The 24,745-nt window shown below is 38.9% G+C and overlaps 1 protein-coding gene across 4 annotated transcripts in view; it reads left to right on the forward strand.

Moving 5' to 3' along the window:
- Positions 1-24,745, forward strand: part of Pdgfc (platelet derived growth factor C) — a 181,942-nt gene that overhangs the window by 85,635 nt on the left and 71,562 nt on the right. For 2 of the 4 annotated variants that reach the window (XM_013522909.1, XM_005400945.2), the window contains exon 2: positions 14,345-14,540. In XM_013522909.1, the coding sequence (XP_013378363.1) occupies positions 14,345-14,540 (196 nt within the window). Of the gene's footprint in view, positions 1-6,214; positions 6,276-8,739; positions 8,840-14,344; positions 14,541-24,745 lie in introns of those variants that run through there. The other 2 variants (XM_013522907.1, XM_013522908.1) reach the window with 2 other exon arrangements.

Consider the following 24,745-nt stretch of genomic DNA (forward strand, 5'->3'; position numbering starts at 1 on the left):
TGATCAAAACCCTATACTGACCTCTCCTTCAGAGAAGCTGTAGCTGCGGCTGGGAACTGAGCCGGTAATTGGAGGGAAGGCTTGGCCCTGTGGATGGCCTCCTCCATCCCACACTGTCTGTGCTCTAGCCCCTGTACACAGAACAGCTCCCGCGTGTGAGCACTCATTCTGTTGACTCTAGGATTTTCCATGCACATCAACATTTGGTGCTGAGAGCCACTCTGCATTCAAGTGTTTCTTTTCATGATTATCTTTTTACCCTTATGTTTCTTTAATGAAACTTCCATACAGTTTTTACAAAGCACAAAACTATAACAAGACATAATAGACAAAGGAATTATATTAAAATTGGGTGAAACTCCAGAAAAATGTGCGGACATGTACTGATGACAGTCCCTGAGTTACCCTCAGGAAATGGCCCTATGTTAAAAGAGTTTTTAATCCTCATGGTATTAATGGATCAACTGCTGGAGATGGAGTGTTCTTTTGAAGCAGTCTCACTCGGTACTGAATTAAAAATAAGTTTGGACTAATAAGCCCCATGGAAGTGAGTTCATAATACCAACTTATTTGTAAGGGAGGAGGGTGAAACTCACCGAAACACAAAAGTGATGATACCTTGCTGGAGAAGATTATGGAGAAGAATTAATTTCAGAGACACAGTATCCCCGAAAGGAGACCTTCACAGAAGTAGAAGATAATAATGTGTCATGTACTCACTTGTTCATTCAAAACTTAAAAATGCTTCCTTAAGCTCACCTCAGGCTGTGGTTTTATAACACCAGGTAAAACCATCTGTCACAAGACACTTGAAGCCTTATTTCTAATCAGATTCATTCTGGTGAGATGCATGGATAACAGGGTGGAAGAGAGGAAGAAGAAAATCCTATGAAGGTAAACTAAGAGCTAAAAAAGACATTAAAGGGTCATGAGTACGTACAAAGACAGGAAGGGAAGGAGAAATCGGTAGAGACGTGAATCAGGAAGGCAATTGTTTTCATGCAGTAGACGTTCCTAGTTTATTACTAGTTCCTGCTGCTATCTCGTATGCTTTTCGTTGCCTCCTCATAGATGAGTAGCTTACAGAATTTACAGAATTGAAAACAAACTCTTACTTGTAGAGTTACATTCAGGCCATATTATTAGATAAATATAAATGTATTAATTCAGCTGATGTGTGTTGTGTAGCACCTATGGCAATGTACTCCGCCAGCTGCAGGGTTCATAGCAATATACAAGACGGGGGACCCCGGCTTTCAGGGACTTTACTGTCTGAAAAGAAGAGGAAAACTGTGAGGCCAGTCCTGTGTCACTTAAGACAATTTCAGAGTTCCAAGTACTAAGGAAAAACTTCATGTGGTATGCGGAGACCTCCATGGTAAATGTAACAAAGAAAAGATCCTGTCCACAGCCACTGCGTAATGACTGCCCTGTAATGAGGGAGCGAGCCGTGGTTGCCTGTGCTTCTGTCTGTTTCATCACGTGCTCTTGGACTGGCTTTGCGCTGCTGTGCAAAACCTGGCGTTGGCTTTTCCCAGTTGGCAGTGCGCTGACGTGGCTCGCTGGTCGTTCTGGGTAGTGTCATGCTTGGCTAGCTTCGTCTGTCTTCAGAGTTACTTAAGCGGTACTGGAAGGAAAAGCATATGCAAAATGTAAACAGATTGACAGGTAATCTTACCCCTACTGGTGGGAGAATTTAACAGTATAGTTATGCAAGATCTTCCTGATGTTATAAAACAAAAGTAGTTACAGTGAAATTCTTACATTTTCGTGGAACTTGATCAGCACAGCTGCATCGAGGTAGACAAGAAGGACCAGGGCTGTGGTAGAGAGCAGGTCTAGTCCCAGTGTGATCCTCAGTACCACAACATCAAAGAGAAAAGAAAAAAAGAGGAGAGGGGAGGGGAGGGCCATGGTAAACAAGGCATCCATCTTTGTTATCCTCAACAATATGTTTTTGTATAGGAAAAAATACATAGAAGTCAGAAATTGACTCACATGTGTGTAACATTGTGCTACAGAGGGGACGGGTCTGCACGTCACAGCCAGTGGTAAGAATTCTCGCTGTCCACACGCGAAAAGAAAGTAAATACAATTCTAACCATAAAGAAGTATATATTTATGTTTCTTAGAATATATATTTTAAAACATGATGAAGTGAAATATAAAAGTGCCTTTCTGACATTATGCAAAGTATACTTTTAAAATTAGACAAAGGAAGCTTCTGGTTGACTAATACTAAAATTAGTCTTTTGTATGGGACAAAAATATTATGGAGACATAAAGAATAAAATTCAAACCAGAACTAGCTATACTGTAAACTTTATTCACTTACAAACCTAATTTAATAAGAACAGACATGAGTAGGCAATAAGGTGAAATAATTTACTTCCTGAATTGACTAAGTATGAGATTCCCTATTCATTTAAGATAGCCTTCAGCCTGACATATATCCAATATATTGTTGCTTGAAGAGAATAAAACTGTTCAGTGGAGGGCTGGAAAACTGACTGAAAGAAGAGGAAGATTAGTGTATGAGCAAGCTGAGTAAGTCATGCTTGAAAATTGCAAAATCAACAGCATCAAATACATACTGAGCATTAACCATGTGCTGGATGATGTCTGACTTAAACTTTATCCCAGCCATATTGCCAATACTGTCAGAAACCAAAGTTAAAGCTAAAACTGATGTGATTTTTTGAGACTAACTGGTGCACAAAAGAGCGAGTCCATGAATAGAAAACCAGAAAATAGAGCAGAGGAGGAAGTCGGGCTCATCTGTTGGTAACGAGTTTAGAACGGGGTAGGTTAAATTTGGACACGTAGTGAGTCACATGGAAATGCAATTTTGTGACTCGAGAGATTTGAGCTACTGCTGCTTACTTATGGAAGTGTTAATTTAAATCCAGGAAGTACTTGAGATCACCAAGAATTTGAGATGATAGGAAAAGGACTAAGGATAGAATCTTGAGGAAAAATCAACTCCAATTCAAGAGGGTGCAGTTATGAGGCCTGCACACAGTGGGAGGTGTGGTGCCGTACCACGGAGTGCAGAGGACTTCACAGATGAGTTCGTAGCTGTCAGATCAGCCCATCTGTACCTGGTGATTCACCGATAGAAAACAATTTTAAAATCACTCTCCGAAAATGTTTATTGCTTACCTTTCAATGATACTAAAATGCATTGCTTACCTTTCAATTGTACTAAAAAGGTGGCTTACTTCAAATTTTGGGAGGGTTAGTAACAAATCTCCATTAAAATAGAGGAGTACAACTGAATTATCTTACATTCTTTTATAGAAATACTTCTTGGTAGCAAATCCTTAAAATTTGTCTGAAAAACTAATTTCTGGAGAGGGTGCCCCACTGGGATTGAACTCGGGGTCATGTGTGTGCTAATGATGCTTTGTACCCCTAATCTACATCTCTGCACAGAACATTGTTTTGAATAATGTCTATAAACAATTCTCAGATTCTATATTATTCATTGGAGATGCATTTTCCCTGACAGTATGTTAAATATTTTTATACAGTTGCATTCAAAGTATATGAAATATGGTCATTATTTCTATGTAAAAAACATAGTATACCGGGTGTGTGCCTGTGTGTTTGTGCATGTGTGCACATGTGTATGTGTGTGTGTGTATGTGTGTATGCCTGTGTGCAGATGTAGCTCAGTGGTAGGACATTTACATATTATGTGGGAGGTCTAGGGTTTGATCCTGAGCACTGCAATACGAACAAGTAAATAAACAAAACCAATAAAACTGAGATGCCTCTTAGCTTTTTTGAGTGTGGAATGAAAAGCTCGTATCCTTTTGCTGTACAGGGGCTATGCTATTTTTAGAGAAAGTGTGCTCTACCTTGAACATCAGGTGGTAAAAATGGTGAATACATGGCTGTGCATGTTGGGAAAGTGCTTGGAAGCACCAGGCTGTTGTGTGCAAACTCAGCAAGATAAATTTAGGTGCATAATTTTCTGGTTTGGGTGTCCATACCTTTCATCACATTCCGAAGACTTTCCCAAGACTTTGACTTAAAGGGATCAAAACATAGCTTTTGTTTTCAAATACTTGGTTCAGCAGTTGAACATACTTGAGGAATTTTGAAGGCTAGTTTTATAATTAGAGCAATTACAGAGGAACAGAGGATTATAGACATTATTTAGTGAATCATGAGAAGGTTTGTTTTTGTCTCACCAGTTTCCTACACCACGATATTCTTCTGTCTCGGTCATCTTGCTGCCACGCTCTTGCCCATAATGGTGCTACTGTGTTACCCTGCCCTAGCACAGCAGTTAAAAGTGGTGCTGAGCATCACCTTCTGCACCTCACATGCGGAACAGAAAAATAAAAGCATCAGGATGACTCAGACAGGTTTTGACCTGGGGATAATGGGAGGAAAGGAATGGCAAACAGAAAATGTCAGATTCATCACTTGTTAGTATACTGGTGCCTCAATCTTGCTGAGAGGAGGGTGGGGGCTCTCATTTTTAAAACGAATACTTGACTTTTGATTTCAGAAAGTGAAGAATAATTTCTTTCCTGAACCTGAGGCTTGTTAGGTGAGATACTGCAATTGTTAGAAGTAGTTTTATTTTGTAGATCATGAAGGTGATAGTGAAGTAATTCCAAGGGTGAGTTTAATACTTTATGTCATCAGAACAGGCGGCTGCTATCTTTTCATACATAATGTGACGCATGTTTGTCAATCCTTTTTAAACACACATACAAAAGCAATGATTAAAAGCAATTTTTGCCTATAATCCCAGTACTCCGAGGCAAGGAGATCCTGCGTTTGAGCCCAGCCTGGGCAATTTAGTGACTTAATGAGAGACCCTGTTTCAGAATTTAAAAATGGACATAAATTGCACAGTACATCCCTAGCTGCCCCTGTGTACTTGTGATGTAACTCTGCAGCGTAAATCACACCCAGCCAGACTGTAGAATGGCAGTGTAAAGCCACAGAAGGGAGAGAGAGACATGAAAATAGCATGAAAAGGTGCAGCTAGGCCATGCTGAGCACTCAGCCTTTGGTTTCAAATCCACTGGGGTAGCACTGGCCCGAATAAAGCTGCTTCTTGGGGAGGAGGCCTCGGTGTCCCGTCTGTCCACATGAAAATGCTGCACCTGGGTTGGAGATGTAGCTCAGTGTGAAGGCCCTGGGCTCAGTCTCCAATACTGAAATAAATACATAAGTAAATACTTGCCGGAAGCAGTGATAGTCCAAACCTCAACCCATAAGGCACGCTTTTGTCTACCCAATTGTGTTCGTGGGTGTGACTGCAGGTAACGTTTTGCAGGCTGTTCAGCCAGGAGACAGTGTCTCCCAAAGGCGGATTATGTGTGCGGCACGGAACTAGCTTTGGTCACACAAAAAGAACAGTTTCATAAGTGTTCAGTTCAGTTTTGAATGTTCTTCATTTCACTTCTTTACATCTTCAGGAGATACTCACGTGTTCTTGTATTAGCTTTTGAAAATTATAATTGTATTGCTTTTGTAAGCTTTTAGCAGCAATCAAACATGTCTTCCTCTGAATTTTATCTCAAATGTGCGGTCCTCAAACAAACATTTCCATGCACCTCTGTTCTGGAAGCCTGTCATAATCCATCGAATCCCTATAAAATGCTGCACTCTAGCTTTTTTGACTTCTTCCCTAGAAAACTGCTGGAGGTCTTATATTAAATTGAAACAAAAATACATCACAATCAGATTTTACCACCAGTAAATGACTTTCCAACTTCAAAGTCCCTATACTGATAGAAAGAAAGAACTGGTATTTCTACTTAAATCTGAGAACGCTTTTAGTGACCCGCAGGAGGACCAGACAAACATGACATGCGAATTATGACTCCATAAGACTATTAGAAACATTAACTAGGTGACTTATATGAGAACCTCTGGCCAGTACCCAGCAATTCGGAATAGATGATGAACAGTGTGAGTTGGGTGAATGAGCAGGCTCTGTATGCTGCCAAATAATGCTCTTTCTTTTATTTTTTCTATGCCAGCCGAGATGCCCTCCTGTGAGAATAGTGCAAATGACCATGAATAAAAAGCTCATTTGACTGACTCAGATTTTTGACAAGCTTTATGTGTCTTTTCAATCAATTTTTTTAAACTTCCAAAGTATGAAATTGAAGTTTCAGAACCACCTAGATTAGGGTTTGAGGTCACCCAAGGACTCAATTTTACTATCTCCATCTACTGGCAGGGAGGAACTATACCCAAGCGTCTGGACTGGCATAGAAAAGAGGAGAAAGAGCATTTAAAAGGTAAGCAGAACACATGTTTTTTTTTTTTAATGCTACATTTTAAAATTTTTATTATCATACACTCTACTGTGATCTCACATAACAAAGGTTGATATGCCAAAGATTTTTAAAGCAAGAGAATTTGCTCAGGTGGTGTAATACTTGTACCTGATTCTTCAACGTGGACAAGTGGAGACAGGCATGTTTTCCTTTCCTGACAGTCTTGTCTGTCTCGGCACTTCTAAATTTCTCTCCAGTCGTCCGGATGTTCCAATGCTCTTTTCATATTCTAGTAATCTCCATCTTGCACTATGCTTACTGCAATTCTTCTGTTTTCATTTCTGTCCATTCTCTGACATGTCGAAAATAACTTTACCTAATGAATCAGTTTGACTGTCATGATTTAGAAAAAGCAAGCATATGCCTGTCTGCTTGTGTATAACTTGGTGTTTTTCAGATTTCACTTAGTAGGAAGTAGTGAATGAAACTTTCTTGTTAGTTGATGAGTAAGTCTTAGGACAGATTGATGTCAGTGTTTTGTTTTGTGCAGCTTGGTATTTCTCTTCCCTCTCACAAATCTTTTGAAATTGTATTGGTTTACTCTTAACTAGAGTATGGCATTGTGACCAAATTCTGGAGTATGATGACTGCTACGAAATAAATATTTTGACAGTTTTTGTGGCTGTATAACAATAGGTCTTTAAGTAATTTGTGTATTTTGAAAGATTAGTTGTTTTGAAAGCTGGTGCTGTGCATGTCTTTAAAAGCCCTGTCTTAACCTGTGAGTGAGGAGCAGCCCTCACTCACAAGTTGTCTGGATAGCTAGTGCTACTCCAATTGCTGCAGTTAGATGAAGTATGGTTTGCACATTTTATCTGGCACTGTTCTCTTGTCTTCACTCTTCACCCCCACATTTGCTTGTTGTCTTGGTTCCATTTCTCCGGACACCCTTACATTTCTTCCAGAAGGAAAATGAGTGGATTTATAGGCAAGATGGGTGCAGAGCTTTCATCTTCAGAATTAGATCTCAGGGCAAGACTTTTCAAGGAAATCCTGTGTTCAGACAGGTCTGGTCAGTTCCAGGCAGGTTGTGAATGCAGCTGGGCCGTCCGCTGGCTGAGGCCTAGACTGATCTCAACAGCACAAGGGCATAGAGACAGGTTTCAAATTGTGTGGCAGCTGACAGTGTCCAACCTGACAGTCACCTCAGAGTCCACCCTGGGATCAGAAGACAAGGAAGGAGGTTCTTTCCAGGAATGCTGGAAGAGCTAATGATAAGAGGGCGTTGGAGAAAAACCTCCCTCATGAGTGGGACGTCTGCTGGACTGAGGAAGTTCCTGTTCTGACCGGAAGTCGGTATCTAGTTGAGCCTATTCGTTCCTCTCTTTCAGCTCTGGTTTTTCGTCTTCGTGCTCCTTGATCTCTGGCTCAATTTGAAAACTGTCACAAGGCAGCTGTTGCTGAAGAATCTTGCTAATGGATGTATTCAGGCAAACTCGTGAAGGAAAGATACTGAAAATCTTCATGTTTACGCTGATTCACTTTTTTATTGTAGACCATTTCATCTAGGTGATAAAATAATGGAACCTGCGGTGCAATAGCCTTGGCCCCGTTGGGTTTTCTTACCGCTATTAATGATATTTTTTTTTTTTGTAAAGATAAAATTTAATCACCATAATTTCCCACCGAATTCTACAAATTTTATTACTTATGGTTTTCATTTCTTTTAAAAGCCTCAGGGTTATTTATTTCAGTTTTACATCACCTTAAAATGGTAAGAATTGGATAGGGTGGAGTGAGGGGCAGTGGTTTCCAGCAGAGCAGAACGATTAGAAGATTGATAAACAGATTTTATTTAAATTTAGCCCGTAAGGAGCAGTCATGTCCCCATTTAATTACTGTTTATTTATTCCTGATGTCTTTATGTAGAATTACTGTGGAAACCAAAGCAGTAATCTCTGTAACTTGCTACAAACATAATTTTAAAATCTCAAATGTTACTTATGGGAATGTGAATGCTATGTATCAATATGGACAGTATTTAGTAACACATACAACTTGGGATGGGTGGACATATTTTGTATGTGACTGACTTTTCTTTCATTAGCATTCGTAGGAAAGTCCTAGACTCACTATGTATACATTCGGTGCGTTCAGTTTCCAACATAAAATGCTAAGTATAAACAGGAAGCAGTGAAGCCAATTTTCAGCATTAATATTTTAATCTGAATAAATTAAGGCTAATATACTTCTATCGTATTATTTCTTAGGACTCATTTGTTTTGCCTTATGCAGAGCTTAATCTTTAAAAAAAGACTTTTAAACTTTTAAGAATTTGTGAAGGGCACAAGCTAGTTATTTGCATTTTTCTATGAAAGAGTAAGTTTTTACTGAATATTATTTTATTATTTTCATTGATACATTTTAAACATCTTCCTATCAGAATGCCGGGCATTATCTAGGCATTTCAAGCCCTCAAAGAAATAGTTAACCACCTCCAATGTTTGAAATTGCTCCTACACTGAAACTGAATTTTGTCAATCATATGTCCAAGACACAGATAATTGGGAAATCCTCCAAAGCAGGTGTTTTTGCTTGAAAATATTTCCTCTTAAGTAAATTTGTCTTTATAGGTTATGCAATATGAATTTGGGCTTAATTATTTGTTAGCTAGTCTTTGACATAACAGTATTATTTGACATTAATGTATTTTGTTGCTTGAAGTATTTCAGAACTTTTGGTAATTTATTAAAACTTTCTACAGTGAGTAATAGCTTTCCATAAGCTGATCTCTTCATCTTCTAGGTAAATGTTTACGTTATAATATGAATTATTCTTTATCTGTTTTACATGTTCAGATTTCTAGCCTCTTTGTGGTGTCTGAGATAATGTACAGGTTAACAGAATAAAAGTTACACTATAACCTAAACGTGTCTCCCGACATCACTATCTGTGTGTGTGTATTGCTAACTGGTGTAGGTAAAAACTTTAAAGACTCTTGTTTATATATTGTGTATTTATTCTGTGCTATAATAGATATGGAGATTATTGATAGTTTGTCCTCAGAGTTGAGCTTTTACTTTAAAATGTCTTATAAAGCCAAAATAAGCTATTTTTATTATAACCCAGGGGCTAAAACACTATGTTGTCATATCTTTACCGTTTCTAAATCACACACCGCAATAGGAAAAACATGTGCAGAGCTTTGTTGCTGGGTCTGCTACTGTGTGGATTGGGGCATCGCGAAGGGCGGAGAGGTGGCACTCGTAATAATAACCACTCCGGGATAACAGACTTAAGGCTGTGCTTCAGCATCGTGGGAAATCCCACACAGCTGTCGCCCAGAGTGACTTGGTTTGTGTTAAGTCTTGCGTCCACTTCTCTGCACTCTGCCACACGCCCTCTCTGCGCACTGGAGCTCACCTCAGCAAGTTCCGTTTTCAAGGCTGCAGGACCGCTGTAGCACCGTATTTCATGTCTTCCCCCCAAATTGTTTCCCCTCAAATGCAGAGAATGGAAAAGCCACCGGCTCGCTCTGATTGGCCCATTGCAGCGCCCCGTGTGATGAAGGGAACAGGCTTACACTGCAGTTCTGGCGTCTTCTGGGTGGACTCAGCCCAGACTTTGCCGTGAGTGGCGACTGTAGGAGGGCTGAGCGTGTCCCTGCCCTCAGGCATCCGGAAGCTCTGGTTGCCTGTGTGGGAGGAGGTGAACGACCAGCTCCTGTGCTTTGGATTAGAATCAGAGGAAGTTCAGACCCTGTTTTAGTGGTAGCCTGGGGAAACGGTCAAAGTCTAGATAGATGCTGCTTTTCCTCCCTCTTTAGTCAGCTTGTACCAGGGAATCAGAGGGTTTCAGTCCCTGCCTCGACTCCACTGCTTCTGCTCACTCTGCTCCTGCAACTGCACCTTCACACCAGGACCCGCTCCGTGCTGTGCCCTGCACCCCATTCTTCGGACCCGTGGTGTCAGCCTGGTCCTGGTTAGCAAGTTTACTTTTTTATTCTTTTTGAGATGTGTTAGTAAAGTGTTTCTCCTTCACTTACAGACTGCTTTGTAATTCTTTTCACTGTAAACAAATATCATATCATTTGATTATCTCCTCTGTAAGAGAAAGCTGTCAAGTGACTTGCCTAAAGTCACTTTTATTGTCACCTGATTCATATTTTGAACTTTGGTTACTACAGTTGAGGTATTCTCAGAGAGTGGTGAAGTTATAGAGCATGATTTTCAGAAATATGGGGGAATATTGAGAAAAAGGCAAATATTTATAATGAGTACTCTAGGACCTATTACTTCATCAAATATATATATGTGTATATGATCATATACATACGTAATCATGTGTATAATCTCATGTGTGTGTGTGTGTAGATTACAACCAATGAACTTTCAGTAGAATACCAATTTAATGTGAACTGAAGTACCTTAAGGGGGGTACACATTGTAAAATGTTTATATATTTATCTTGTAAAGTCTCTGGAAACTTAGGAGAAAGAAATGAAACTTGAAAATGACATGTAAAATTGTCTTCTGTCCTTGTAGGATATCAGCTTTATTTATACTCTCAGAGTGTACGAGGTGGTTACATGTTCTGAGCACCAAGCTAGATTCTGGTTATGAGCATTCAGTAAAAATCATTTGCCTTCTGGAAATCATAGTGTGGTAGAAAAAAATTTAAAAATGAATATATGCATATGATTAAAATATGCAGTCCCAAAGGAATGTACGATGTGAATCAACAATCGTGTTCTAAAAAGTTAGCATTTGAACTGGGTTTGTTCGTGGAATATTAATTTATTAGAATACCTGCTCCAGAGGTGATATAAGTTACAGACCCGGAAGTGGTCACAATAAGAGGACAGGGCTTTGTTTAGTGTCCGGTGTCCAAAGCTCCTGGACAGTACCTGATGGGTGACATGCTCTCAGTATATACTTTCAAACTTTTATTCACGTGAGGATATACTGGTGGACCACATACTGGTGGACCACCTTGTGGGATAAAATGTCTGGGAATTTCCTTTGGCCGTATCTTAGATAATTTAATTAGTTTTGTAGTTTACTTAATCTAGTAACCCCTTCTTCTATTTCCCTTTAGTGGCTATTTGTCTTTTAAATTTGTAGATAATGCTAGTTTTGCTGATTTTCTTTTGTCTTGATATTGTTCTAAAGATGCGAGACATGGTAGATGGACCTTACAATAGATCAATAACTTGAGTCTGAGTTTTCTGCCCAGCGTACGTATTATCATACTTGTGTATTTATTATAGTCAGAATCTGAAAGAGCAAGTATGTCCATTGGATGCATCCATACAGATTTAGTTGATGGAGATATATTTATCAGTGCTGTGGAGTTTGAGTATATCTTTTCTCTATTAAATAGAATAAGGTTGGGATGAAATTACTCTGGCTTTTTTAGGCCTAAATCTACTAAGTCATGGAGTCAGTAGATATCAATATGTATATTTGCATACAGTTGTGCATGTGTCATAAGCTATAACGCTTTCCCTGTTGTTAAAATGATATGTTTTAATTAGCTGTATAAAAAACCAAGAAGATTAACATAAGGCAGTGTTATCGGCAAACGAAAGAGTGAACAATATGCAAATAAGACCAGTGATTCTAGGTGTGTATCAAATAATGATTGGAAACAGATGCAGGGATGCTTAAGAAACATCTTTTAAATAATTCAAAAATAGCATGTCTACACGTGAAGACTTAGACATCTTTCGGGTATCTGTGGAGCCTGTGAGCTCTGAGAGATAGATTACTGCAGTCTTTGTGAAGCAAGGAAGCGAGGCTCTTTAGAATGCCCAAACTAAACCAAGAGGTCTATTTCTTTTTTGCCTAATTTTCATTCCTACAATTCTTTTCTGGAAAAGTCAACTTAAAATATTAGTTTAAAGACAAGGTTGATTCATCTTTCATCATGAGTTGCATGTGATCCTGAAACTTCTGTTTTAGTGTTGCCTTTATTATAATGTAACATTTTGAGCTATCAAAAGTTTTAGTGCTCGTTATGACTCTTCTATTGTACTTTTATGTGTAATAAATAAATCTTTTAAAGTACCAAGAGTATGTAATAAGTGCCAAATATTATGGTATTGCTTGAGTTTTATTGCTAAACTGATTTGAAACATGCAGGTATATAGTATACCTATACAACTGAGTTGTATTTGTATACATAGTAATTTTACAAGATTTATACTACTAATCTTTACTCTTCTCCCTCTTTTCTATTTTTTCTACATTTTAATTTTTAGTACATTTACCTTAAGAAGGGTGGTCAGGTATTTTGACACTGTGTAATTTTAAAAATTTAGTATTTATAAAGATTTCTGCTTTTATTATCTTAAATTTGTAAAACCTGTTCTTATCTTGGGATACATCGTGAAAAAGATCATTTCAATAGTTCAGTGACTTGACTACAAACCTAAATTTTATTTCCTTGGTACTTTGAGCAAATCATTCCTTAGGGACAGGAAAAAGGTTTCATTAAAATCTTCACAAAATCCTATGTATTTATCTCGTCCTTAAAATACTAGTAAAGTTGTAGGTTTGGAAAGGTGGGTGTTTAAACAACAGAACCGTAAGTGCAGCGTGTTAATTTGGTAGGAGTCAGTGTTTGTTGCCTGCTTGCTTTCTCCCTGTCTCCCTCCCTCCCTCCCTTTCTCCCTCCGTCCTTCTTTCCTTCTTTTGATTACAGGCCCAGTTGTTTGAGATTCCAATAAAACTGACAGTCATCTGAAAGTCATGTGTGCCTGGTGGCAAACCTCACTGCATGCTGGAATGAATTGGGGGAGGGGGCAGCAATTTCACTTAAAAGAAAATTTACAATTCCTTTACCACAAATAGAACCTAGATTGTTAGTCTGTAAAGTATACTTAATTATAGTCTAATGAACTTAGGAATTATATAGGAAAAAGGTGTAAGCACAAATTTAAGTATATGCATTTTAGCCTTGAACTTTTTTGACTGAAATACAAAAATAGAACTCAGATCATCCCATGGCCATTCAGTTTTCCAGACTGCACACAGAAAGTAAACACTGCTGTGCTTGTGAGCAGTACCTTTCTACAAGGTGTTTGCTTGAGAGACAATGGGCAGATATTAAATTGTGATAACTACTTAGAAAATTAAAATATTAAGATGCCAAACTATAAGCCACTATTGTATGTAGAAACACTTCTAAAATATGTAGATTATTGAAAGCAAATCGAGAGCATATGTTGATAGCTCATTTTAAAAAGAAATATTTAAAAATAGTTTATGAATGTAATTTTAATACTTCATATTCATCATTCTCTTACCATTAAGAGTATGTAAGAATTACACCAAATTAAGTGTCAGGTATCTTGCTGTGACCTCACTTTGTGTGTTCAGGGTGCAGTTGCTTAAGGCTCTTAAAAATTGGTCTGAAATCATACTAGAAGTTGAATAAAAGACAGTTTAGAATAATTTCTTATTCAAATTTAAAAGGCACAAATGGATTTTCATGGTCTAAAAACTTTACCTATCTTAATTTGTGGGCTTTTTAGTGTAAGTGATGTTCACTTAATAAATGCATATTAGGAACTTCCTCTCATTATGAATTCTCCCCTTGTGGGGGTGTAAGAAAATATATATTTCCATACCATTTTACTCTTCCCCTCAATTCTTCCCAGACCAAAATTCTAATCAAAAGGAGAGATTTATTAGTAACATATTTCATCCATTGTAAAATATCTCTTCTCACAAATGTAAAAATATCATCTGTCTTATAAACCTAGATGCTTTTTGAACTGTACAAACAGAGTCTTAACTCACCTTTATTGTGATTTTTAGGAACCAAAGAGAGTTAGTGATTAACATTTTAATAAACAGATTTATATAGTCTAATGCTGTATTTTTTCAAGTACAAATAGAGTTAGTTGTTTTTTCAATAAAATTAAAATACTACTTTACTGGATAAATTTTGAAACAAGCAGTACTGGACATATATTACATATTTAACACATGTTTGGGGCAAAATATGAAAAATAAAGATTATTTTGAAATGACTTTTGAAATGTGTGATCTCAATGTATGTCTATGTCTGTGTTTTTGCTATAGGAGTACAAAATCCCCAGCATGAAAGAATTATTACTGTGGCTACTAATGGGACTATCCATAGCCCGAGGTTTCCTCATGCTTACCCAAGAAATATGGTCTTGGTGTGGAGACTGGTAGCAGTGGAGGAAAATGTGTGGATACAGCTTACATTTGATGAGCGATTTGGGCTGGAAGACCCGGAAGATGACATATGCAAGTAAGTCACCACTCAGAATTCCGGCAGATTGGAGCCGCTGCTGTCATTCCAGTTGCTTCATGGCTATTATTTTAAGTAGCACCATCTTGTTGTTTGTAAGATGTTCTAAGAATTTATGGTCTTACCTCAGTTCCATTCCATTTACATTCTTCATTTAAGAGCAGACATAGATACATATTCATTATTGTCTATCTTTTATAATCATTTAGATAATTTTTGCTGGAAAGTGTATATAAGCTAAAATGATTCAAGATAAAGTACAGAGAATTTAAAACCGTGTACAGGAATGGAACTGTGCCCCAAACATTAAGTTATCATTTGTGCTAATAATTTTTTATCTGAGCTTCCCAACAGCAAAATCAAAATACTATTATCTATTAAAAAAACAAAACTAATGAGTATCTATAGTTATATATTATCTAGATACACATATTGATACACATACACACATAGGAGTAAACGGTTTGTATTTCATCACAAAGAAGAAATGCAGTCTGAGAGCAGAATTTCAAATTTAGGCTGCTATTATGTCTTGCCAGGCAGGAATTTCCTTGATTTTTCTAGCAGCATTCATGAACCAAAATCAGCTGGAATACTTCACCCACAGAAAAGACCACCTACTGCTTGTCACACAAATACTACTTTTTAAATTCTCCATGGTTGCATTTCTTGAGGTTGGGTGGCCTACTTGGAGACTTCTCTCTTGAGTGGCATTTGCGTATTAAGAAAATATTTTACTTGAACTTCTTTGCAGGGTTCTTTATTTTGTCTTTGATGTACAAATCAAAAGAGAATTTTTGTTTTATCATACATTACAAATAAATATTTCAGTGCAGATAAAATAAATTGCCCTTGCTGTCATCACAGTTTTTATCTTTCACATTCATTTATTTTACTTATAACTTTTTCTCTTTGTGATCATGCATTTCATGTTGTTTTACTTTTTTTCCCTTACCTCTCTGATTTTAGACCTTGTAAAAGTAGGGGCTGGCTTACTTGTTTTTAGAAGTCTGTTATTCAAGCCCAGCACGGTGGTGCATGACTATAATCCCAGCTTTCTGAAAGGCTGAGGCAGGAGTATTTCAGGTTTGAGCCCAGCCTACGCAACTTAAAGTGTTATGGAGACCCTGTCTCAAAATTAAAATAGAAATACTTGGGGAAATAACTCGGCAAGCCTAACAATATTATGTTTTTAAAATTAGTTTATGTTGATGCTTACAGTTTAGATCATTCATTCTCTTTGATTTCTAGATTTCCATTGTGTAATTTGTCAACATTTTTAGTCTCTTCTTTTCAGTAATGCGTGGCTTCTTTCTAGTTTTCTGTGTACACAAGTGCAAGAAAGTCCAGCAGATATGCAAGGATGGTTAGATAGCTGTCTAAAGACATTTATATTTTCAATGCTACTATTATTTAAAATAAAGTAAATTATTTAAAGTAACCAGTTTACACTTCTACAAAAAAAATCTGTTGAACAACATTTTCAGCAACTTTTGATTTTAGTAAAATGGTATGGATTGTAACTTACTGCTAATTTTGTCTTCCTGATTGCTAAATAAAGTTGAGAACTATTCATATTTATAACAGGCCACTAATACTTTCTTTAATGTGAAATACCTGCTCCTATTATTCCTGTAGATTTTATTTATTTGTTGTGCTATTAGAACTTTGCCTTTCATATTTAAATTCTTGACCCATTGGAATGTGCTAGTGAAGGCAGATTTTCATTGAGGCATCCAGTGATAACTCATTATCATTTATTGAATTTTCCTGCTGTGCTCAGGTGTATGAAAAGCTAGCTGCCTGGCACGTGGGGTGTCTGTCTATGGTCTTATGATTCTGGACGCCTTCTGTTCTGTTCCTTTGGTCAGTTGTGTCCATCTAACCTGAATGACTCTCTTAGTTAACTGTCATATTATTGAAGTCTATGTTAGAGAAGTCTCAAATCATTTTCTTCTCCTTGGGGCTAACCTCAGCTATTTTGCCTTTTTATTGCATTCTTTGAATTTAAGCTGTAAAGTTCCTTGTAAACCATGACAATTTTTATCCTAAGACCTCTCAGTGTTCAATAGCTTATTGAAAAATATACTCAATTTTTTTTTTTTTTTTAGTTTTTCTCCGGTACCGGGAACCGAACTCATGACCTTGCGCATGCCAGGCAGGCACTTTTGCCGCTGAGCTAAATCCCCAGCCCCCCAATATTATTTTGTTAAAAAATTATAATAAAAGACACATGTCCAGTAATACTCCCTAAAATACTCTCCCCCCCACTTTGAACACATTTATCCCCTCAGTGTTGGCACTTCCTGAAGCAGTTCTGCATGTCCTCCTTCACTAATGTCTACATGGTGTGTGATCAAAAATAGGATGAATACTGCTGCCAGTGCCATTCAGAGGTCAGGCAGGCTCCTAAAACTACTGCAGTACGTCCTCATCCACCCGATTCATCAGACCTGGCACTGTGTGCACTCTGGCTCATCCACAAAGTCAAAAGGTCCAAGAAAGGTAGACATTTTGAATTAATTCAGGAGACTAAGTCTGTCACAGCAGGACAATTATCAACACTCATGAAAGGGAGCCTGCAGAACTGCTTCAAAAAGCAATCAGAAAGAGGGACAAGTGTGTTCACAGTGAGGGGGAGGATTTTGAGGGGGATGGTGTGTGTCTTTTACTCTGATCAAAACTGTAAAATGTAAGAACTCTTTTATAATCACACCTCACATAGATCATGGAGAGGAGAATTATCATTGTTACAACAATGCCTTCTGTCCTCGAGAACTCTGCTTCTCCATCCATTGCAACCTTCTTTTATACCCATACAGTTTTGAATTTTCCTTATCAAAATATAAATCTGTTATTTAAATTTATCTCTGTTTTCCTTATAGATTATTTCTAAACATCATTTTTTGAAAATTATGTTTTCTAATTGTATATTCCTAATGTACAGAGGTGCAAACAACTTTTGTATTAATCTTTGTATCTGGTAAATTTGTTAAGTTCTTTTTCTCCCTATTCATCTTTCGTGCTTACTAGTTTGAAAAAGAAAGTACACGTCAGTTTCTGTGTCTAATGAGTACTAATGAGTACTAATGAGAAATGCGTACTTAATATCTGAAGCCATTCAGTGTTTTTGAAAAGTGCAGAGTAAGATAGGTAATAGGAAGAAAGAGAGAGATAAATAAGTATGGTGCTAGGAGATGAAGAGAAAATAAAAATGGAGACGTGTTATATGCAAGTACCTGTTCTCCATAACAAATGCAATCTTTATGTATTGCAAGCATATACCAGCAAAATTTTTTATAAATAAAATAAAACTGTTCTGGGATAACTCAGTCCCAGTGTATGAGCACCAGCAACAAGGTGATGGCAGACTGCACAAACTGCCATGTGTTGTGGGCGTAGAAGAATGTGGCCCTCAGTGGCAGGAAAGTCAGTGGCTCTCCTTGCCTTGAGTTGGAGAAGGCAGCATTTGCAGTGGTCAGGACAGAGTGACTTCATCCAAGCTGGAATGTATGTGGTTTATCTTAAGTTGATATCTAAGACTTCCGGTACATTCCTGGTGCTGGCAGTGGCAGAGTCCAATTGTAAAGCTCCACATACCACTGCAGTGGCTTCGTTTATTTATAGCACACTCGGAAACAGTGTGATGAAAATCAGCCAGGGTCACTCACGGCCAGACATGGTGGTTATGACCCAAGATGGCTATGGTCCTGCCATGCTGAATCTGTGCAATTCCTTAGGACATTTTATCTTTGAACATTTTGACTACAGCGAGATGCTAGCCCCTGGGGGGGGGTTATATCATGTTGATAAAGCAGGCCTGCCTTTATCCTGTGCCATGGACATGGGGAATTCCCGCTTGAAGGCTTTCCTAGCATGCAGGAAAAGGACAAGCAAAGCCAGATCCCGTCCACGCGAAGTTCAGTGTAGGATGATCCCTCCACAGTGGGTTGGGTTAGGACTGAGCGAGCATCCAAGTGAGCAGTTTATCACTGTGGAAAAGGCAAGGCAAGGGCTGTGAGTCCCGGCAGTCCGCACTGTTAGGCAGTTTGCTCTTGGTGCTTTCTGTTGAAGGGCTCAGCAGTGCTTTGGGAAGTTCCCGGATGAGCAGGATGAGTTGTGTTTTCATGCTGCTGGAGATTTTTATCATTGTAAAATGCAAAACAAGTCAGACGCAAATTAAGTTCTGTTCTATTTACAGTTTGACCAGGATAGGCCAGCAGAGTAGGGGGTGGTGTGGGGTGAGATAGGAAGAAGAGGCTGAAATGTCACACATGTGTGTATGTGTCTTGCCAGGAGTACTTTGGCATTTTTCAAAAGTTCAGTTCTCTCTCTCGGTCGCTCTGTCTCTTTCTCTGTCTGTCTGTCAGTCTCTCTGAGTAGGTGGACTGACAGAAACATGGCCCAGCTGAGTGCATCTGTGGGCTGCCAGCCCTCTGCCTCACAAAGTCACATCACCAGTTATTTATTGATTAAATCTCCTCCAAGGCTTCTAACACTGGTGACATTTGTTCTCCCTAGGAGGACACATTTTTTGCAGTTGAAAATGTTTCCCCAAAAATCTTTTCCATTTGCTCCTTTTCTGAAGAAACAGTGTTCTTATTACATATAAGCATTTCCAAAGATGATAAGAGACAGTATTTGCAAAAGGAAGCTGCTCACATGACAACGGCTCCTCTTCTTCAGCATGACACCTGTGTTTCTTTTGGAAGGGTGTTACAGCTGGTCCAAGGCAGAAGAAGTTAGCAGGTCATAAGAGTTCTGCATGTGCTAAATAAGAGATATCTTAATATGTAGATGTACGGTAGTGAAAATTGATAGTTTTCCTTTAAAAATAAAGCTCTTTTAAACCTTTTCTTCTCTTTCTGTTTATAATAGAATTCACATGGCCTTATTATTTGCTCATTTATTTACTGCTGCTTTCAGCAAACATTTACTGAGTGCTGTGGTAAGTAGTAAGACAATAGCAGAGAGCATGCCATGGCTTCTGCCCACAAGTAGCCCATCATCTGCGCAGAGGCAGGCAGATATGTAGGAGATGAAGATGAGATGCCATGAATGTGTCCATCATCCCAGGGATGGTGGACACAAAGCACAGTTATTACATGATTGGTTATGTTTAGATTACTTGGTGGTCTGTTTTCTAATTCATATTATAACTGTGTATTTTTTAGAAAAATAGTCTCTAAGTACCTATTATTAACTTAAGAGGGACGTGAGGTTTGGATGCGTTAATTCTTCTGTGATGACTGCAAAACAACACACACTTGTTTTGTGTGTTTCACTCTGGTCAGTGCAACTTTCAGGAACACTGTAGGTGTTTTACATCAACACCTTTACAAGCTGTGCATGATAAAATTGGAAGGACACTTTAAGAAAACAAAAAATTCCCTGGGTTAGGTGGTCCCATCGCTGACATGATTTTGTTTATTTAGCTGATAATGGCTTTAGAGCCCGCTAAGTGCATAACAGTTTACTTCCCCAAGTAAGATGTTTCCTTGGGCCCCTTAAAAGGATCGAGGGGAAGAAAAGCTAGAACTAGTCTATATTTGGCATTACATCTCCTCAGATTTTAGCCCTGGGGATTCCAAATCCATATCTGGGCCTCTGTAGCAAAATTCCACAAGCTGGGCAGCTGCTACAGGAGAGAGTTGTGTTTTTTACAGTTCTGGAGACAGGGAAGTCCAAGCCCAAGGTGCTGGTTCACAATCTACCGGTGCGTCCTCACAGCTGGGAAGGATGAGCAAGTGTCTTTTCTGGAGACACTAATTCCTTCACGTGTCCCAATGCCGTCACTTTGGAAGTTTGAATTCCACCTGGTGGTGATGGGGTGGGAGACACAGACATTGGAGTTGTATCTGCTCACTGAACACCTCTGCTGTCCGAAGGAAGACAAGGAGAGCACATTATCCTCCTGTGGCCCCCAGAAGTGTGTGCCGCAATCCTGCGGTGCCAATGGGGATCGATGTGCTTGTTGGAGTATGGAAACACTAGTGATAATCAGCTCAGGTATGGCATATACTGGGCCTTGAGAAATAGGTCAGATGTTAGCAGCTGAGCAGGACTACTAGGTGCTCAGTACAAGTTAATACAAAATAATAGGTGAATGAGAGAGGAAGGAGGGTTATAGACGGACTGGCCAGATCCCTAAGGACTCAGGGGAGCACTGAGTTTCTGGGAAGCATTGCACACACTCCAGTAGATAGGGAAAGGGCTGGATGTGAGAAAGCTTAACTGCTTCCGCGGATATGAATGTCCCCCCTCACACTGCACCAAGCTGAGGGGTTTGGGTGAAACAGTGTTAACTGTATGCTGAGCTGATTTTTAGGAAGACACTTCTGACGGGACTACAGAATAGATCAGAGGAGAAAGTGGAGCAATTGTCTTATTACTCAAACACAGAGCTTTACAGGGAGATAGCTCAGACTGGTATACTGTGCAAGTCTCTTCTGATTGATCGTATAGCTAGTACTGATAACTCCTTTCTTTCTTAGGGTTCTGTGTGTGCAGGAAGACAGGGGTGCCCTTGCATTTGTGCAAAGAATCTCAATGCTTTCATTTCAAATGGGCCTTCTAGGGGTGTAGCTCAGTCCTAGAGAGTTTTCCTAGCATGTGCAAGGTCCAAGGACTGATTCTGAGAACTGGAAGAAAATGCCTAAAACATCTAAATTATCTTTTGCCTCAGAACACAAGTATTAGCAGGAGCAAAGTGGCCAATTTTAACATTTATATTAAAGATAAACAAAACAGTAACTTAGTTTGTTAAATATTGAGACTTTGGTCACATGGAAAAGATGGTCTTCTCTTCTCTACCAGTGACTGACAGTAGATTTTACATGGGCCCGGGAAAGAGCAGAGACCAACATTGTGTTGTGTTGGGGAGTAATCTTATAGCTCTGCTGGAGGTGTGTTATACACCACAATACATCTCCCTAATAGGTAGTGGAAAGATCATGGAATCCATACAAGAAAGTATTATTTTATTTTTTAATTTTTTTTTATTTTAAAGAGGAGAAAACTAACAAAACAACAAGGAAGACAAAAACAAAAACAACACAGAAACAACAAAAATGATACATGACCTCAAAACAAAATGATAGGAATTAACAATGGCTGCTACACCTCATACTGCTATCTTCAACAAGCTTTCTTAATCCACCAGATGTAAGAATGCAAGGTTGATCAAACAATCAAAGCAACAGCAAGTAATAAAAAAATTAGAAATGATACAGAGCTTTACCATACAAGATGGTGGGAATTCAACAATGGTGCTTATACTGCATATTGTTGTCCTCAAATCAGTTGTTCTGAGTACCAGATACAAATGTGCAAAATTGGTCATGAAAAAGGAAGATTTTAAGCATTAACTGTTCCTTTCAATAAACCAGACATCAGCAGTACACCTATTCCAGCTATCCTTGTATATACACATAAATTTTGTTTCTCATTAAAAAAAAAAGAAAAAACCAAAATAATAAAAACAAATACATGAACAAAACAGCATAAAAAACAATAAAATGATACAGAATTTCAAAATAAGGTGATAGGATATTAACAATGGTTGTTATATTATGTATTGTTATATTCAAAGTGGTTATTCAGATAACCAGATCTAAGTATGTAAGATTGATCAAACAATTAGACATTAACTGTTCCTTTCAATAAACCAGTAGAAATTAGTAGTACAATTAGCTATCTTGTGTGTATATTTATATACACACACATATATATATACACACATATATATACACACACACACTTTTTTTTCCTCAAGTATTATTTTTAGACCCTTAGTTTTGCGGCACCACAAAGAATTAGCTAGTGATTCTAACCAGTCTTATTATAAAAGAAGTGTTTGGGTAATGTCTTTTAAATTCAAGGCACAGGTTGTATCCAGGTTCTAAAGTAGTGCCTTTGAGGTTCCCTACCTCTTTCTCGGCCTCTGTTGATGACCTCAGCCTCTAGGAATCTGTTCTTGTAAGAGGGCAGAGAAAGCCATGAAGACAGGGAACTTTCCCGAAGGAATTCTGTGGGGAAGTTTGATTGGTTGGCGTGGACCAGGTGTGCACAGCCCAGCCTTTTGCCTCCTGCGGAACAGAACTAGCAGCTGGTGTCCCATTGGCAGGGTTCAGGTTGACGCCCCTTGCAGGAGCTGAGGTCATCTGCTAGAGTCGGTGGAGAAATAGTTCCTGAGACAGACCTATTTCTTCCCATCCCAAGGAGGAAGTGGTGCTTGTGATGTGAAAGTAGTGATCTCTCCAGTTGATGTTAAGGTCAGATAAGAATTCGTGAGCCGCTTTCAAACTCACAGTAATTTTTTCCTACCTGCCTTTCTGGCTACAGAATAAACTTCTTTCTATTGAGCAGATTTGGCCAGTGCCCTTTGCAAGCAAGTCTTTTGAGTATACTTAGCTCAATGGCATAATTTATAGTTTTGTTATCCTTTGAACTCTGCAGCATTTACTTTTTCAAAATTTTTGAAACAAATTCCCAAGAGGGCTTAAAATGAAGGGTGGAGACCTGACTATGGCTGAGATCAAGGAACTGTGTGCTTGGTTAATGAGATGTTTTGGTTTTATGTTTTGAAATGTTCAAAGTCAACATTCCAAGCGGAGAAAGAATGTACCCTGTAACTCCTCAGATTCCTGTCTGGCTTTTCGTATTTGTCTCCCACCAGCCCTTTGTCTTCTTTCCTGTATCCTACCCTCTTCTCCTCTAATACCCATACCTCTTTCTTCTTTGCTTCGATGCTCCCTCCTTCCCTTTTGATTATTGCCTAGTGCATTAGTCAGCTCTCTGTTTCTGTGAAAAAGCACCTGAAAACAATCGAAGTTGATTAAGGGAAGGTTAAGTTTGGCTCCATTTCAGAGGATTCAGTCCATGGTGACTTGGTTCCCCTGTTTGCTGGCCTGTAATGAGGCAGAATATTATGGCAGGGAGCATGTGGTAGATCAGCCCTGGAAAGAGAGAGAGAGAGAAGAGAGAAAGGGAGAGAGAGGGAGGAGGGGAGGGGAGAGGGCGGAGAGAGAGACAGAGGGCACAATATTCCCTACAAGCATTTACCTTCAGTGACATACTTTCTCCAGTGAGGCCCACATTCTGACGTTTCTATCATTTCTCAATAGTGCCACAAGCTGGAACTAAGCTTGATTTACTTGAGTTTTGGGACCATTTCAGAGGGAAACTGTAACCCTGGGAGATCACGCCCTTCCATCGATGCAGAATGCGCTTCACCTTTTGCACCTGTGAGGATGGCAAGGTCTCAGTGCCTTCTGCTGAGTCATATCCATGTCTCATTGCTCCCCTGGAATAATGATGAGACCTTTCTGGTATCATCCAGTTTGCACAGTGGCTTCAGCATGGGCAGCTTGTAGCTCCAAAGAAGTACTCTTACCACTACCTATCCGACTAACTGGTAAGCTGCCTACCTATACTGTTTGCCAGAAAGAAGAAAATAATTACAATAAAACACTAATGACTAATAAATGACTTCTTCATGCAGGGATCTTAAAAATATACTGTAGTAATTCTGCATTGACCTCTCTCACCTCAGGCTCTTCAGTGTTTTAGGAACCTCCAGTATTAAAGTACTGGCATCATTCATTCAACAGGTGAGCTTTCCCATAACACACTTCCTTAAATTCACCTGATGCTATTAGTTCCTCACGTTTGGAGAGCTAGCTTCTGTTCCATTTCCAGCTGTCTTTTGGGAGCTGCCTTCCTTTTAAAGATGTCAACCACCAAATAAGCTGCTTTCTCTGTCTTTTTTCGGACCACAGATTCTGATTTAAGATTTACATCTAATTGACTGATACATTTATTTCTAAGTGGTGTCCGATGTCCCTTTTAAGATTTTTGAACAACTGACTTAAGCGTAAATGCAACCTTCAGAGAGGATTGTTTTCTTTGCGATTAATGAAAGTTAAATGAGTACATTTAACGAAGCCCTGCAAGTTAAGCTTCAAGAGGTTTCCCCAGATCTGATGGACTGATTCCTGAGGGAACAGGATGTGCGTGGGGACGCCTTCCCACCTTTGCGGCCGTGTGGGTCACACCGACCTGCCCACTTCCTGCGGAAGTCGTGGATGTGTGCGCATTCCCTCCTAGGCGATATTTTCCTCAGGTGAGGGAGTAGAACAGCGAGTGCCAAAGATTGCTTCTGGGCAGACAGAGACAACTGTTACCTCTGAAAAAGGATGAGAAAA

The sequence above is a fragment of the Chinchilla lanigera genome, unplaced genomic scaffold, assembly GCF_000276665.1.
Source record: "Chinchilla lanigera isolate Chin_1 unplaced genomic scaffold, ChiLan1.0 scaffold00070, whole genome shotgun sequence".
Classification (NCBI taxonomy): Eukaryota; Metazoa; Chordata; class Mammalia; order Rodentia; family Chinchillidae; genus Chinchilla; species Chinchilla lanigera.